This window comes from Lepisma saccharinum, chromosome 10 (assembly GCF_977018435.1).
Source record: "Lepisma saccharinum chromosome 10, izLepSacc3.1, whole genome shotgun sequence".
NCBI classification, from domain to species: domain Eukaryota; kingdom Metazoa; phylum Arthropoda; class Insecta; order Zygentoma; family Lepismatidae; genus Lepisma; species Lepisma saccharinum.
In genome coordinates this window covers 74610278-74626691 of record NC_139238.1, presented here as the reverse complement: position 1 = coordinate 74626691, position 16414 = coordinate 74610278, and the positions used below count along the sequence as shown (strand labels likewise).

The window sequence follows — 16414 nt, the reverse complement described above, 5'->3', positions numbered from 1 at the left end:
ATGTTCATGGAACCGTTATAAAATTACAAATAAAATATATTCACAAGCTTAGATGTACTAATACGAAGAAGAAATTCAGAGTTAAATTTCAAATGCATGTGTATAAAGTAATTCTAGAAGTACAGAGCTATATCTGAGTATTTAACTTCTTTTTTGCAGATGACGTTTACAATATTGAGGCGACAGAATAATTAGGACAAAGGGCGTAGTGTATTGGTTAGAGTTCTTGAAAGCATTGCGGTCCCACGTTCGATCCTCCATACTAGATGTTCCTTAAAAAATATCCCTTCCATTAAACAAGAGCATGGTAACATTATTTATAATAGCAGTATATAGTGGCTACATTGTTCTGCATATGGAATTTATAAAAAAAAAATAAACAAATAAATGAATTGACACACGTTCAACGGGATATTTTTATATATAAGATCGTGAATTATGATACTCTAACGATAATTGTGTACTGCTTCCAAGACATTGACAAATATTAATGAAATAACTATTTATATGTGTGGCAATTCAGGTCATGCTAATTTTACCCCATTTCCCACTCGGGTTCAATGCAAGGATACCTCCGGAAATATCGAATGAAAAGTTCTCACCATGTGCAATTCTCCATTAAATGTTTTCGCCGAGTCGTACTACTTTCGTTTTCTTTGTTACAAACAATACTTGTTTGCACCTTACATGCAGTAGAGCTACATCTACATTTCTCATTGGCCAGCTCCTTCTACCTGGCTTAAGGAGCGAAAGCTTGTAGGGTAGTGGTTACCGTTCAGGATTTTCAATGTAATGGTCGTAGGTTCAAACCCTTCCGGTGGCAGAAAATTTTCGTAAGTTTTGGACATATCCCATTGTGTTCATTGTCCACGCCGTGTGAAACGGAATGATCCCGTTTGGAATTAACGATGGGGGGAGGGGAAATATTGAATTACAAAATCTCCATTTCAACGAACCAAGAAGTGGAGAAAAATATTAAAAATTACGTTCATTTTTTTAGTGGTGTAATCGCAGGTAAAATCAAAGATCTTACATGGAAGATTTTTAACTTGCTCTGAACTCAGCCAAAAGGCATTTCGCACCGATCTAATATATTCTCCAATACATTTCAAAATGTTATTGAATGTTTTATGTTGATAATTTGACCAATGCATCCATTCTTGTCGCTCAGAGGATATTTTCTGCAATTACCTCTTCTCTCCAGTTCCTTCTCCTTCTTCTCTCCCCTCTTTCTGTTATACTTTTATCTCATATCGCCTTCCATACTTTTCTCGCATCTTATCTCCATCCCACTCTTCTCCACTCCTCTTATCTCCTTTCCTGTCTTAGATTTCCGACTCCACTGCACTATTCTCTCTTTTTCGTTCTTCTCCTTTTCTCTCCTTTACTCTACTCTCCACTTCCCTCTTCTCGTCTCCTCCTCTCCTCTCGTCTCGTTTTCCTCCTCTTTTCTCTTCTTTGTTCTTTTTTCCTCATCTCTCCTCGAATCTTTTTCCATTCTCCTCACTACATCTCCTCTCCTCGTCTATCCTCTCTTTCTTCTCTCCTCTACTTTTCCTCTTCTCCTTTCGCTTTCTCTTTCTCCTCTCCTTTGTAACCTTTCGTTTCCTCTCACCTCTTTTCCTTACTGTAGACACATCAGCGATGAAATACTAGAAAACCTATTTTTTTTCTTTCAGAAAGAATTTTGTCATTTGCGATATAATAGTGATATTTTTAATAATTTTATGCAATAATACTTGTTTATATTTCTTTCGCGTATTTTATAAATATCTATTGTGCATGTGGCAACCCTGAAATTGAGCCTAACTCTGCACGCAACCCACCAACGGCTTGTGTAAATTGGGTTGCCTAGTTTAAAATGTCGTTGTCCTAAAACTTTTGAGAGACACTGTACAAGAAAAAATTCTTAAAAACGACTAATGTGTTTTCACTGAGCCATAATATTATTATTTATAATCTTTTAAAGAAAAACATTACTGTATTCCTATTGTGCAAGTTCCAGTTTTCCTGAAACCAGACTTTTGGCCTATGTGTATGGAAGCTTGTTACTTTATAAGTATAATCACAGTATATCTTTACAGACGTCACAAAAGATATATATAACGAAAGGTTAAGGTCATATGGAGAAAGCTTCAAGATCAATGTTTAAAGAAATATGATTTTGCATTTGGTACAGTACATAATGTTGTGTAGCTCTTGGCGGCGGTACGAATTTGTTGAGTCAGATTATATCGTTCGAGTCATGCTTCGCAGAATGTCAGCCTGGTAAATACAATAACAGAACCGGAAATTTCTTGCTTTTAGTATGACGATCTGTGTAGCATAGATAGTGTAATGATTAAGATATAGCTGTGCAGAACTTACTATGAGGTCGGTTGTTTAGTACTTTTATGTGTAAAATGTTTCTAAATTTGAAATATGTGTTTATTTTTTTTAACTTAAGGCAAGCATCCTAACCACACTAACTGAGCGTTGCAATTGTTAGATAGGTATATGTTCTGACTTAGGACCGTGGAAAAATCTTGAAACACTAAAGGCGCCGTGAAATGATAAAGTTTGGGAACCCTGGATACAGTCTTTTTATCTTTTTTTCATCTGTTATGACGAATAAAATATATTTTTCTGGCCTTCGTGCTTTAAAAAAAGACTGCAATGCCAAGACATAAATATACCAATATAACCAAAATATATAAATTTTCCTAAATTTTGAGGCCTCGCCGATGCTCTGTAATCAACGTATCCTGGGTTCGATTCCCAGTGGAGTCACACAGAGGTTCGGATCCCACTTCAAACTGTAGGTCCAGTCCTAATTAGCCTTTCTGCGCATAAAGTGGACTTCAAACAAAAACTCAATCCAAACTCAAGCCTAACTGTGAATGGCAGACCAGAAAATATGACAACATGACAATGATAAGAAACAGTTTCGTTACTGCCATTTTTAACTGTAGGTTTCATTACACAGATAATTGGAGTTACAGTCTGTACATATCTATCCCCTCCAAACTCGAGGAACAGCATATTGTTATTATTATGCTATTATTATTATTATTATTACCCTATTAACATCAGCATCTCGATAGCAGCACATATTACATGCTAACATGTGAAAAGAAGAAGTTGCGGGCTGTGGTCTCGAAACCAGAAAAACCACGGCGATGGGACTCGATGCCCTGACCACGTGTCATCCAATGAAAGAGCAAATTGGCAAGATCTGGTCCTCATGAGGCTCTTCCGCCACTGTGCTTAGTTAAGTTTCGTTACGCAATCAGCCCCATGACCAGTGGCGTAGCAAGGCGTGGGCAAAAAGGGCGACCTCCCGGGACGTCACCCCTAAGGGGGCCTCGTGTCCCATGGGGTTGATATGAAAAATGTAATAAATAGAAGTCAGAAAAATAGAAATGGCTAATTTCTGTTGGCAATAAAATTAAAACATTCTCTTTTTATCTGGCTTTAAATTCTAGTTTAACGTTAAAATTTGAATGAACACGTCAAATCAGAGGCGTAACATACAGGCGGTCGGGGCCCTAAGCCTAAGGGGTCCAGAAAAAAAGTAAAAATTATTGTCGTATTTCTCATGCGAAATATTTACGCAAAAAAAATATGTGCGTCCTTCGATATTTTCTTCATATGCCATAGTTTGTGATATTTACATTCTACAAATTTTGAAATGAGAAAACAAAGAAAAACTCATTAAATATAATAGCCTATAGGTTATATTTAATGATTCGTAATTTGCATTTCTTATTTTTTAAAAAAAAGTTTAGCATATTTAAGGATAGTTCAATTATGTGCTAGTGCCTGAAGAACATCTTTAAAAACGTACTATTACTACTACTTTGGTTAAAGAAAATTCCATTAGTGTTTTTCAAGAATATACCTCTGCCAAGTGTACATTTCTCTGTCGGATATTATTAATATCATTTTCGTCAGTAATTTAGTATTACTATTAATATTTAAATATGATAATTTGTTAGGAAAAGTAGTTAAACTTTGTAAAGATTTTCTATCGATTCAAATTGAGATTTCAAATTTAAAGATCGGATGAGGTCTTCACATTCTACTCTCGCCCAGGGCCTCGCGATATGTTGCTACGCCACCGCCCATAACCTCCCCCCTTCCTCCGAAGCCACACGAGATTTGGCCGGAAAGATATCGCACATGCAATCGAGAAGTCGTGACCTTGTAAATCACGCCATCTTCAATTTACCACAAAACTCACGAAAAGTACGATTAAAATCCGGTGCAAATTGGTTTTTATGTTATTATAAGATGGGCATCGTTGTGGCACTCGCTAAACCTAGTGTTGAGCAACGAGTATTGTTCCCTTGTAGGTTGCTGGCAGTGAGCCAGTGACCCCATGCTATATCCCCATCGATCTGCTTACTCTATACATTGTTCATTGTTTCACCATAAACAACTTCTACAGAGTTTATCCGCCCTGAATAATTATTTCTCTCCCTCTATACTCTATCCAGGGAAACTTCGGAGCAAGTATGCTCATAAAGGCAGAGTAGGGGAGAAAGCGAGTGGCCGGGGCGAGCAGTACACTCTGCAGGAAAGGTTGGTAACTGCAGTCGCTCTTCCACCTCCACGCAATCCCGTTCCCTCCCACGCGTTCATTGGTCGAACCCTCTCAAGTCACTACTTGCGCAGAGAATTGTTTTGTTCGCTTGCTCTAGAGTGTAGGGTTAGTTGGATATTCACTATACTCCGTCCCATCTAACTGTGGAGGAGGCAAACGAAAACAAGTGTCTGCGCAAGTAGTGACGCGAGATGGCTCCACCAATGAACACGCGAGAGGAACGGAATTGCGTGGAGTGGGGAAACCGACTGAAGTTACCAGTCTTCCCATCAGTGTCTACTGCCTCGCTCTGGCCAATAGACTTCCCACTTTTATCTGACGCTATACGCGGCCTTGCTGCAAAGTTAGCTGGAACAGGGTATAGGTTTAGAATTTTTAGGACCTAAAGTCACCAAAATGCGCAAAATAAACGTTCGATCTAAAATATCCATGAAATGCGACAACATCAAAATAAATCGCCTTTGATTTCGATTATTTTACTTCACTTTTGTACCTGTTGGGTCAATCGCGACGAATGGATGATGGAACAAATAATGATACATCAAGGACCTCCCTGGTTGATTGCGGGAATGTTGTCACCTTGTACTCGGGGGATCCTCAGCTCGATACTCGGTAGAGGCACATAGTGATTCGGATCCCACTTTAAGGCGAAGAGAGACAGTTTGGCACCAGGTGCGCATTTATTTCAGTATCGTCGGAATGGACACTGCTACTATAGTGGAACCGCAAGGAAAGAAACCTGCGCAGAACCTCATCACGCTGGCGGGTGGGGGAAAGGACGGGGGGAAGGACCCTTCAGCGCGTCTCACGTCAGTGTTGCCAGACCTATAGATTTCTTGGGAGAATTCCTTAATAAACTATTGCTATGGAACCTCCAACGGCCCACTCAAAAACACGTTTCCTGCTCATCTTACTTGAACATGGAGGGGAGAGGTAGAGTGGAACTCCAATCAGCCATGAAAAGTGCTGTTTGAACTGTGAAATTATGCCAATTATACTCAATTGTGCTAGGACATTATTATTTTTTATTACTATTACTACATTACTATTTTTAGATGGTTGTATTTTATCCCACTCGAAAAACTATTTCTATTTTAGTTATTTTATGTCGCTTTTGTGCCTCTACGGGTAAGTACGACAATATGGATGAATGAAAAACTGATGAAATGGATGAAGTGACCTGGCAACACTGCCCTGAGCACCGATAACGGAAGGAAAGATGCGCGAACGCTTTGACGGAAGGTTTTTTTCCTTGTGGTCGAGCTATACGAGTGTTCTACTAGTATTACGTAATACGTAATTTGCATAGTTCCTATCCTTACCGTCAGGAGGTAGCGTGACTTGCGTAAAGAAGCAAAACAGGACAAGAGAGTATGAATTTCTCCCCATGTTGCAAGTGGAAGCGTTTTTTTAAAGTTGATTATTAAGCTAGATACTATGTTTGAAAGAAGTGATACGAATTTTCAGATGGTTTGTTTGATTGATTGATTTGGTGTTTTAAGTCCACTTTATGCATATTAAGGCTAATCGGGACTTAAAGTGGGATCCGAACCATTATGTATTTCCACCGGGTATCGAATCCGGGACCCCTTGATTACAAGGCGACGATGCTGTACCACTACGATGAATTTTCAGAATCCCATGTATTCCTTATGGAGAAAAAATCAGTTGCGGCTGATCAAATGGAAACCACAAACAAAGTCTTCAATCTGTCATCTTTCCGTTCATGTGTTTTTCTACTCAATCAGAAGTTTGGTATTCCAAAGAGAACAAGTGAAACAAAACACCTATGAGCGTAATGCTCCTCCTTCTCCTACAACCATCCAGAGCACAGACGTCTCTTTCTCCAGCTCGCCGCGGAGAAAGGTCGGCGGGGAAAAAGCAGTTTAGGGTCCTCGCGTCTGGCTGGACACAAACTGTTCCTCTTGCCCTTAAACTGTGCGTTCAGCCTATCTGTACACAAATTGAACTTTTTTAAAAAAAACATAAAAAAACTCCAACCTCAAGCCAGGAAACAGCGACGATGGGAATCGATGTGCCGAATCAACTAAAATGCCGCTGGTCAGACCCAAGGATTCAAATCTAGAACCTCTGACTTAGTAGAGGTTTCGCTGACCACTCCGCCACGCAGGACGGCAATAATAAATCAACTGTGTGTTTATGTTTTCTGACACAGTTTATATCATGAGCTGAAGAATTTATGCAACAATAAAAACAACCGTGAAGCAAATAAAATTTCTGTATGAAATTTGACGGTATGAAATACAAACTTTCAAATTTCGCACTTCTAATATGAAGGACCAACTATATACATTTATATATTAACATATACAGTAAAACATCGTTAATCCGGACCCCGATTAGCTGGACATCGCTTAATCCGGAAAGCCCCCCAAAAAAAAAATGCAATGTTCTAATGTGGCTAGAAGTCATGAAGAGAACTTCCCAAAGAAAAGGCAGTCAACCGCTGATGAAATTCTGTTTCCCGCAGACTTTGTATTGCACTGTATAGTGTATTTAGGCCTATGCCCTTTAAATATACCATAATAAACATGTTTTGTTGCTATAAACGGAGTTTTAATGCACTTTCTGCTGTTCTTTTAGGTTATTTCAGTTAATCCGGACTTTCGTTAAACCGGTCAACTTATCCCCCCATTACTCAGGATTAACGAGGTTTTACTGTATTCCAAATATGAATACCACATGCTGAGATATCAGAGTAGAAGTAAACAAAAATTGTGAACACCTACATCCTGAACAGAGGGCTGCATATCGGTCAGAATCGCTTACTAGGCCCGCCTGGCTGGTCGGGCGGGCGAGTAAAACTATATACCTGAGTTTTGACCCATCAAGCATCGAAAGCCCACGGGTAACTGGAAGGCCTTGCAAGACGAAGCTCGCTTATCTTCAGCGAACGCTCATTCCGGTTTTGCACCGTCTCCAGATACATGAGTCACGCAGTCACCGTTGCCAACTTTTAGATTCTAAACTGTTCTAGGAGCACTTAAAATGTTCATCACTTTTATCAATTTGAAATTGCAGACATTTATTCCTTGCTAGAAAACATTTGTATCGCTCACACCCAGTGGCGGCGATTGGGTTCCAAAACTAAGGGGTCAAGGTGCAAAGGGAAGGGGGGGGAGCAAGGACAGTTTAATTTCCCTTTATACATGAGGTTAGCGTGGTGCAAAAGTTTCAAAAAGTCGGGGGGGAAGCAACTGCACTCTCTCGGCCCCTCCCCTAATTACCGCCACTGCTGACACCTGTAAAGGAGTACGAACCAAGTTTTGTAAAAAAGTGCCATCGTAAATATTTTGGACTTTGTGTTACTGGTGGTTGTTCTACATTATACTTTTGCGGGGGTGGTGCTCCCCTATAGCGCAGTGGTAGTGTCGTCGCCTTGTAATCAAGGGGTACCGGGTTCGATACCCGGTGGAGGCACATGGTGGTTCGGATCCCACTTTAAACTGTAGGTCCAGTCCCGATTAGCCTTATTGTGCATAAATTGACCAAATAAATGTATCAATCAATCAAACAGATTTTCTCTCTGGTGTAATTTTGCCAATTCTGATATCTACAAATTTCTTGTGTACATTATTCTGTAATTTTATTTAAAGTGATTTCAATAAGTGATTTTTTAAAAAAATAGAATTCCCCAATTTAAATTTTGATTTAAATCAAACCACCTTGCTTAACAGAAAGCTGGCTTCTGGGCAGCGAATGATACTTTTACATTAGATCTTGTCCTTTCTCGTTCAAGAATGAGATTACTGAGTCCGGTAAATTTGGGCTGAATCGTGCCATTCGACACTACCTTCCAGAAGTTTTTCCTAAGTTTCAATTTTGAGAAAGTTCCGTTTTCGTGGTTGTTACTTGAAGAGTAGGAAAAAAAACAGAAGGCGGTACAGGATACAGAGAACACTGGAAGCTAGTGTAGAGCTATCAAGGAGAAGAAACTTTGCCAAAGCACTTGATTTCAGATTTAAGCACATTCCTGAAACGTAAAACTTTATCAGGATATTCTGAAGATAAATCATCTTCGTGCCCGTTACAGAGGGCAATAGCTGCATCTGAAGTTGTAGGAACGAAGGAAGAACTACAAATATTATCCATACCCTTCTTCAGTTTAAAACACCGGGAGCATTTAAATGCCCCATACTTTGCTCCGTGGCAGTTTGAGGTGCTTTATCATTAACATATTTAAATCGTGTAGGCTATGCAAGGTCACGAGACAGAAGAAAAGCCAAGACAAAGCGCTTTCTATTCAAGAAAATAATAATTGGATAAAATTGTCCAAGCAATTTTTGCGTTAATGTTTCACATGAGAAATGAGAATTGTTTTGACTTTTTTGGGACCCCTTAGGCTTAGAGCTCCCGCCCGCCTCTGATTTGACGTATTCATTCAAATTATAACGTTAAACTAGAATATAAAGCCAGATAAAAAAAATGTTTTAATTTTATTGCCCAAAAAAATTAGCCTTGTCTATCTTTCTCACTTCCATTTATTACGTTTTTCGTATCAACCTCATAGGACGCGAGGCCCCTATATGCGCGAGGTCCAGGGTGGTCGCCTACTTCGCTCACCCCTTGCTACGCCAATGGTTATACAACCTCAAGGCACCTGCGCCTAGCAGAAATTCAAATATTTCCATGCGTAGTGAAATATAATGGCCGTTGGCAACACTGACAGTAGTGCTCGCCGTCTACCTGCAAGAACTACATCGAGTCTCACGGGTCTTCTTAAGACCCGGGTAATAGAAAAGCCTGGCAGGCATCGATGCCTGTGCACAACTGTGACGTGAAGCTCGCTTGCGCGATTTCGAACACCTGGGCTTGACGTGCGTGTTGCATATTATTGTAGGCGCGCCTCCTTGCAGACGGGTTTTTTCCGGGTCTTGTGCAGGTCTCTAATCCTGAAATATTCGGTTTCCTGCACGTGTTATGTGTGTTGCTTACACACGCGGATGAGAGACTTCATTTGTTATTTGGCGCACTGTCATAAAGAGAGCATGGGTTTAGTTTGTAACTTTAAATTTTGCCTGTTCGGTGACCGAGTTATGTGGTCACCGAAATTTGCGGTTTCGAGTCCCGGTCTGTTCCTCGTGAGTGTCCATTGATCAATTCTTTCCAATCTTTACTCATCCTCGTCGTCACGATTAGCCAAAAAGTGGTAGAAACGCGACGCCAAAAAATAACATGAAATTTTGAAATAATGTAGTCACCGCCAATGAAACTTGGACTCACTCGATCCTGGCGTTATGTGTGTTGCCTAACTCTCGGGCGGAGGACGAACTTGCCATTGAAGATTAACTACTGCGTCGAGTATGAAATCAGTGAACCGCTCTGTCCCGTCGCTTTCTCTTGAGTTTTTTAAACACCACTTTATGCACAGAGAGGCTAATCGGGAACGTACCTACAGTTTAGAGTGCAATCTGAACCATTATGTGCCTCCACCGGGCATCGAACTCGGGACCCCATGATTGCAAGGGGACGTCGTCACCACCTCCTCATCAGCGAGGCCACAGCCAGTCGCTGTCTAGTGTGGCGACTTGAAAATTTTACAATGCACCATTCTTGACTCGTTTAACGTTCCCGATATAGCGTAGTGGCAATGCCGCCGCCTTATATCCAAGGGGTCTCGGTGGAGGCACGTAGTGGTTGGGATCCCACTTTAAACAGTAGATGCAGTCCCGATTAGCCTTACTGTGCATATAGTGGACTTCTAACCAAACTCAAGAAAATAATTTCATCTTTCAGCATCATCATTATCTTTGCGATTAGCCAAAAGTTGCAGAAAGGCGAAGCAAAAAGAAAATTTAATCAAAATTGCCGGATTTTGTCACTGCTTAATACCTTCTAAAAACCATTCTCCCCCCCCCCCAAAAGTTCCATTTTACGGTTATATGACTTTCAATTCACCTTTGTCATTCCTAATAATGACCTTACACCCACTAAGGTAGAAACCTGCACTGAATCAATCCATCGGCCCTGACGTCCGTGGCGGAGTGGTTATCACAGCGCTCTACGACCCCGAAGTCCCGGGTTTGAATCTAGACCTGGGCATGGATGTTGTATGTGAGTGTCCATCAATTTCATAATATCATCACTCATCCTCATCGACATCATTGGCCAAGAGAAGCAAAAAACGAAGTAAAATAAATCAAATCATTCAATTTACCCACCTGCAACATAGCCATTGCCCTATAAGAGCTCTCGCCACGAAAACAGCCCAGTCAAGGTCACGTCACCCACTTACAGTGTTGCCAATGAGCAATAATTTCAGCCGACGAAATCAACCGCATACGTACAACGTGCGAAGTGTAGACCGAGCAGCTTAAAAGAAGTGTGGCAAACCTGGAGGGCCAGGGGTGTGGAGGAGGCGTTTTCGTGGCGAGAGCTATAGTACGTAAAGCGTAACGATATAGGAGTACAACAAAAAGACGAAAAGAAACAACATAAATATTCAACGAAAAAAGCATAAACCAGAGGCGATCCCAGGGGGACCCACTCTACATAAGAATAATTATTTGTGTACGGTTTACACGTACGATATTACGAGTTTATAGAACGCTTGTGCATCCAAATAAGCAACTAATCTGATTTTTCCTAACTTCATGGATTGATTTGACATCCAAATATTCAAAATTACTGAAATCATGTTCGAAACAAACCACTACATAAAACTTGTGTTCAAATATTTCAATGAAAATTGTTAATAAGCACCATTCGTTTGAGACAAAGTCCGGCACCACCCTTTTAATTTGAAAACGACTTCACGGAGGGCGATGAAATTTCGGATATTGGTAATTGGGGTGGGGGCACACCAGATGGGGCTAGTGTGCACCATGGCGGCCATCTTGGAATTATATCCAGAAGGGGGTCATGTAGCATATCATTTTACACGTGCGTTTTCTCAGAAATAAGAATATGCCGTTATTTTTCCCTTAACTTTATTTGGTGAGGATATTTTCACAGTTGTATGTATGTATGTAGTTGTGTAGAATGAAGTCATGAAATTTAAATATTATTTTACATGAAACAATGTAAATTCACTGTAGCATCACAATTCAATGGAAGGTAAACCGAAGAGACTTGCGACAGTGAATGTTGTTGGATATCATTAAAAATTCCCACTTTGATATGTATAACAATAGTTTGATATTGAACACTTTCGGATTTGTAATTAAACATATTGAAGCAGTGTCGCATTGGAAATGAATAGACACGTTAATTTAGAAACATTTATTAACCTCAGGGATTTTAAATCTTCAAGATATTCTCCTTATTGCTTATTGCAGTAATATAACATATGCCAATTAATTGTTTACAAATTGCAATAATGTTTATATTATGAATTCAGTGGCGGCGACTGGGTTCCAAAACCGGGGGGACAAAGACAGTAGGTAAGGTTTAGCATAGTGCGGGGGCAAAAGTGGCGAAAAGTCGGGGCAACTGCCCCCCTCGCCCCCTTAATCGCCGCCGCCACAGCTGTACTTCCTCTAGACCCCGTGTATATTGTATGCCCCAGGCCAGTTGCACCACCTTTTCAAAAACATTGAGCGATCTCAAACACTTGAATAATAAGTTCACAAAAAATCTTATGAATCCTCACTTCCATGTATCAAGATATTATTATACACAAACAATGCATCCTCACTTATTTTTTTTAAATGTTACTAATTTCAATAAGCACTCCTCCACGAATCAGTATAAGAAATATAATAATAATAATACCATGACAAATTATTGATCGAGCTCGGACCTCACGGGTCAGTATAAGTGGCGCCACTGCCCCAGGTTCCAGGGGCGCCGCGAAATGTTCCAATATTTTCACTGAAATGACACTTACTTGTTAGTCTACACTAGGTTTTAAATATGATCGTTCCAAATATGTGCTTATTTAGTACTTTTTGCACATAAAATGTTTATGGATTTGAAATATGAGTTTATTTTTTAACTTATACGCAAGCAACCTAACCGCACTAACTGAGCGTTTCAAGTGTTAAGGTAGAATCACACGGAACTGGATATCCAGTTAGTTTGCGCTGAACTGGCTGCCTGCCCGGATGTGATGGCTACCTGGCTGGCTGCTTGACTGGTTTGGAGGAATAGGACACGTTCTAATTGCTACTGGCTTTCCTGGACTGGATTCTGTGGAACAGCCAATCAGAGCAAAGTTTTGCCATGTGAAGATAATCTGTGAGTTTGCAAAGGGGAGTTGTTTGTCTGTGGTTTCCGAGTGTTGGCTGTTTTTGTTAGTTTCTGGGTAATAAAAAGGAAATAGATGGCGTGCAGTACATTCGTGATCAGTACATTAATATTTAGGTATTTTTTGCAAAGTGATGAGATGTGTACGTGGCAAATATGATTAGCCGAAAATGAAAATCCTTATTATTACAAGTGTATTACATTAAATGTTTGATTTTTTTTAAAAAAATGTGAATGAATCCTGCGAATCTCATGTATGAATATGCATAGCTACCCAACTTAATTAAAAAGCTTGTTCGGTACGCATCGTTTAGCACATTTTTTTTAGCCAATCTAGTCCATACTTTTATTTTCAATAAAAGCACAAAGCAGTAAATTCTCCTACAACATTCTTCAAATTGCTCGTCCATCTTTACAGATTGGCTTAGTCTGTGGATTGGCTGCTCTTCGCAATGTCTTATGGGGAACAAAAGTCTATCGACAAGAACGGTAAGAAGTATCGTGTGAGGCAAAAACTAGCAAATGAATAGCCATTCCAGCGCCAACTAGGGCATTCCTACTGGAAATTCAGTTCCCTGTGATTCAGGCTTTAGATAGGCCTACATTCTGACTTGGTTGTCGCAGAAAAATTTTGAAACGCTAACGTCGCCGTGAAAAGGAAAAGTTTGGGATGGGAACCTCTGATATACAAGAAGAAATCAAGACAGCACGACTTTAAACAGGAATAAATGCGCGTCTAATATCCTAATAAGGTACCTGACTGATAGTGAAGTCATCGTGAAGCTCTGGTGACGGGCAATACTCTGAAGTCCGCCGCGGCGCCCTTTGTGGAGCGGCCCTCACCGCCACTGAAGCGACAAGCAGGATAAAACAGACGTCCACGCTCTTCGACAACATGTTGATACTCTGAACCTCGCGCCAAACCGAATCTTACTAAAGTTGTATCCTGAGCTTGCCCCCCTTACACCCCTCCCCCTCCTTAGTCTACGTTCATCAAGATATTTTTAAAGTCGAATTCTGTCTGACGCAAGTTTAGGTCAGTTCGGGCGATGCAGCGAAAAAGGAAGGGGGTAGGGTGCGGTGGAGTCAATCATCGCTTTTCTGACGTTGCCCGAAGACTTTTTTTGAAAAGAAGAAGAAAGGGTAGATAGGAGCGAATCAACAGCCGCGTAAAATTCCTCTGATTGGCGAGATGTTGCGTTACAAGAGCGCGCACTGATCCTTCCGAACATAGATTCTTATCAATTGGTTGGTGAACAACATTGCGTCAGCCAACTAAAGGGCACCAGAAGATGTTGCCAACTGCAAATATTTCCCTCCAAAACCAGCAATGTTCGTTCGCTTCTGCAACTGGGCAAGTTTCTTCAGTCAAGAGCACTTCAAATCCTGTTTTGAACCCTGGTAAAGGGTGAACTTTCGCTTTCTTTGCACTGTATGATAGGAAGAACTCAATATGCTGACCAAGGCAGACATTTATTTTATTATAAAACAAACTAAACGAAACGTTTGAACCTTTTAGCAAGGTCTTCTTCAGACTCTGTACCAAGTACAAATGTAACAAGGTACAAAACAGGACGATATATATACACAAACATTACTCCCCTCCAGACTATTAGAAAGTTGTTCTGGAACATTCTAGCACGTGGCTGTCCCTTGTCAACTGTACTTTCACCTAAAAGGCTAAACATATTTTCTTCCATCTAGAATGTGGTTGGATTCTTTATCTCACGCTCTTTTTCCTTCATTCTTCTTCCTTCTTCTCTCCTCTTTCTCTCCTGTCCTTTCCAGTCCTTCTAACACCTTCTTCCATTCTTTGTTTATCTTCAGTCCCCCATTCCAGTTCATTATGTCTTCTTCACCTTTCTTCTCTATTTCCTTGGCCTCCTTCCATTTTCTCACTAGTATTTTCTTCTCCCTTCCTATCTGCTTAGCCTCATCCCACTCTACGTTACGTTTAGTTTATGTTTTATAATAAAATAAATTTCTGCCTTGGTCAGCATATTGAGTTTTTCATATCATGGAAACAAGGCTTAATTGTGTTATAATGTATGATAGAAGGATCTGGTTTCTTTATAACGGTCAAATATTGACTGACAAGTAATTAATCTAATTGCCCGTTAGTAGGAATTAATTGCAATTGGTAATATTAATATCCGTCGCGAATACAGGTGTCTAGCGATCTGCCTTAGCCAACACTAGCTTGCTCAACCACCGTTTTTCGCCCGAATTCGGATTTACATGCATTCTTATGGGAATAACAAGAAAAATGCAACTTCTAAACCAATGGACCGAATTTGATGAGATTTCAACCAGCGGAAGACCACATCATGAAAGTACTGATTCCAAGATTTGAGCCTAATCAGAACAGAACTACGGGAGTTATGAATTATTAAAGATTCAACGCTGAATTGAAAGGGAGAAGCTACCCTACTGAGATGTCCTTGCTTTTCGTGACTGACTACAATGGAGAAAGAGTTAGCCTAATCTCTGCGCGAGGGGCTGCTACCAAAGGTTAAGGACCGGAGTGAGCATTGACCAGGATAGGAGGACAACGGTCAAAGCACCAGAAACAATAAACAAGCACCTGATCATAGAGGGTAGCGCGTCACTACGTTCAAATCTGGAATAAAAGGGATGATTTGAAACAGTTTTACACAGTTTTGCCTACAATCGCCACCGGAGTGTGAGCTACGCGCGACCGAGCTGCGAGTTGCAAGCAGACTCGAGGTCTGGATTTGTTTTTCCTCGAGTGAGTGTTTCAGAGCCATGGAGTAGAGCAGAATAGAACCAGGGGGTCGTTCTCCCCTTGCCGTCAACGCATCCGTGCACATACGTGTGGTTATGTGAGAATAACGCCAGACACGTCCACCCGTGTCAATCGTCCGAAACAACGTCCAAAGTAGTGAAAGTTAATAACATTTGATATCCATGTGAAACCGCGAATGGCTCATCGCGTATGTTCGTCTCATCGCCCAAGTCACGTATCTGTACTTACGAGTGACCGCGAAGAACTGACCTATTATTGCGCAAGTTGTCGTATGGAGTCGACAGTGAACGAGTGAAGCCAGGATCCGATGAGGCCAGATGGAGCGGCCGACTGATCCACTTTCGCCAACCAGGATAACCGCGAGGTGCAACAATGGAGCGTGGAGGCCTTCCAAAACTGTAGGACCACTTTCACCCAACCCAGGTCAGAGGGAATGCAGCGAAGGTAAGATCCAACCATGTGCGTGTGTGAGAAAGATGACGACTATCTACCGCGAATCTGCGTGAATCAAATCATTGCTTAACTTAAATCAGTGCTATGGCATCCCTAGGCATCGGTATTCCGGCGGAAGTAATCAATTTTAAAGATGAGAGTTTATGTTAGCCGCAAACGACAGTTCATGAAATATATTTATACCTTCAGAAAAGATAGAAGGGGTTCGCACAAGGAACAATTATTCAATTTATACTTAAAATCCTAAACGATAAATTGTAAAAGGCAATGTAGCCAAGACATAGCAAGAGTATGATCAAAGTAGTAATTAATCTAACCTTTGTAATTGTCATATTGTCGCCATATGCCATGGAATGAGAGTATGAATGTGAGATCGAGTGAAAGAGGGCAAGATGTACTGT

The 16414-nt window shown here is 40.7% G+C and overlaps 1 protein-coding gene across 1 annotated transcript in view; it reads right to left on the bottom strand.

Annotated features, from left to right (window-relative positions):
* The window catches only part of LOC145993946 (apolipoprotein D-like), a 31862-nt gene extending 18119 nt beyond the window's left edge, over positions 1–13743 (bottom strand). Inside the window, exon 1 of the mRNA XM_083129917.1 lies at positions 13550–13743. Within this exon, the coding sequence (XP_082986043.1) occupies positions 13550–13690 (141 nt within the window). The 5' untranslated portion in view covers positions 13691–13743. The remainder of the gene's footprint in view (positions 1–13549) is intronic.
* Between the last annotated feature and the right edge of the window lie 2671 nt (positions 13744–16414).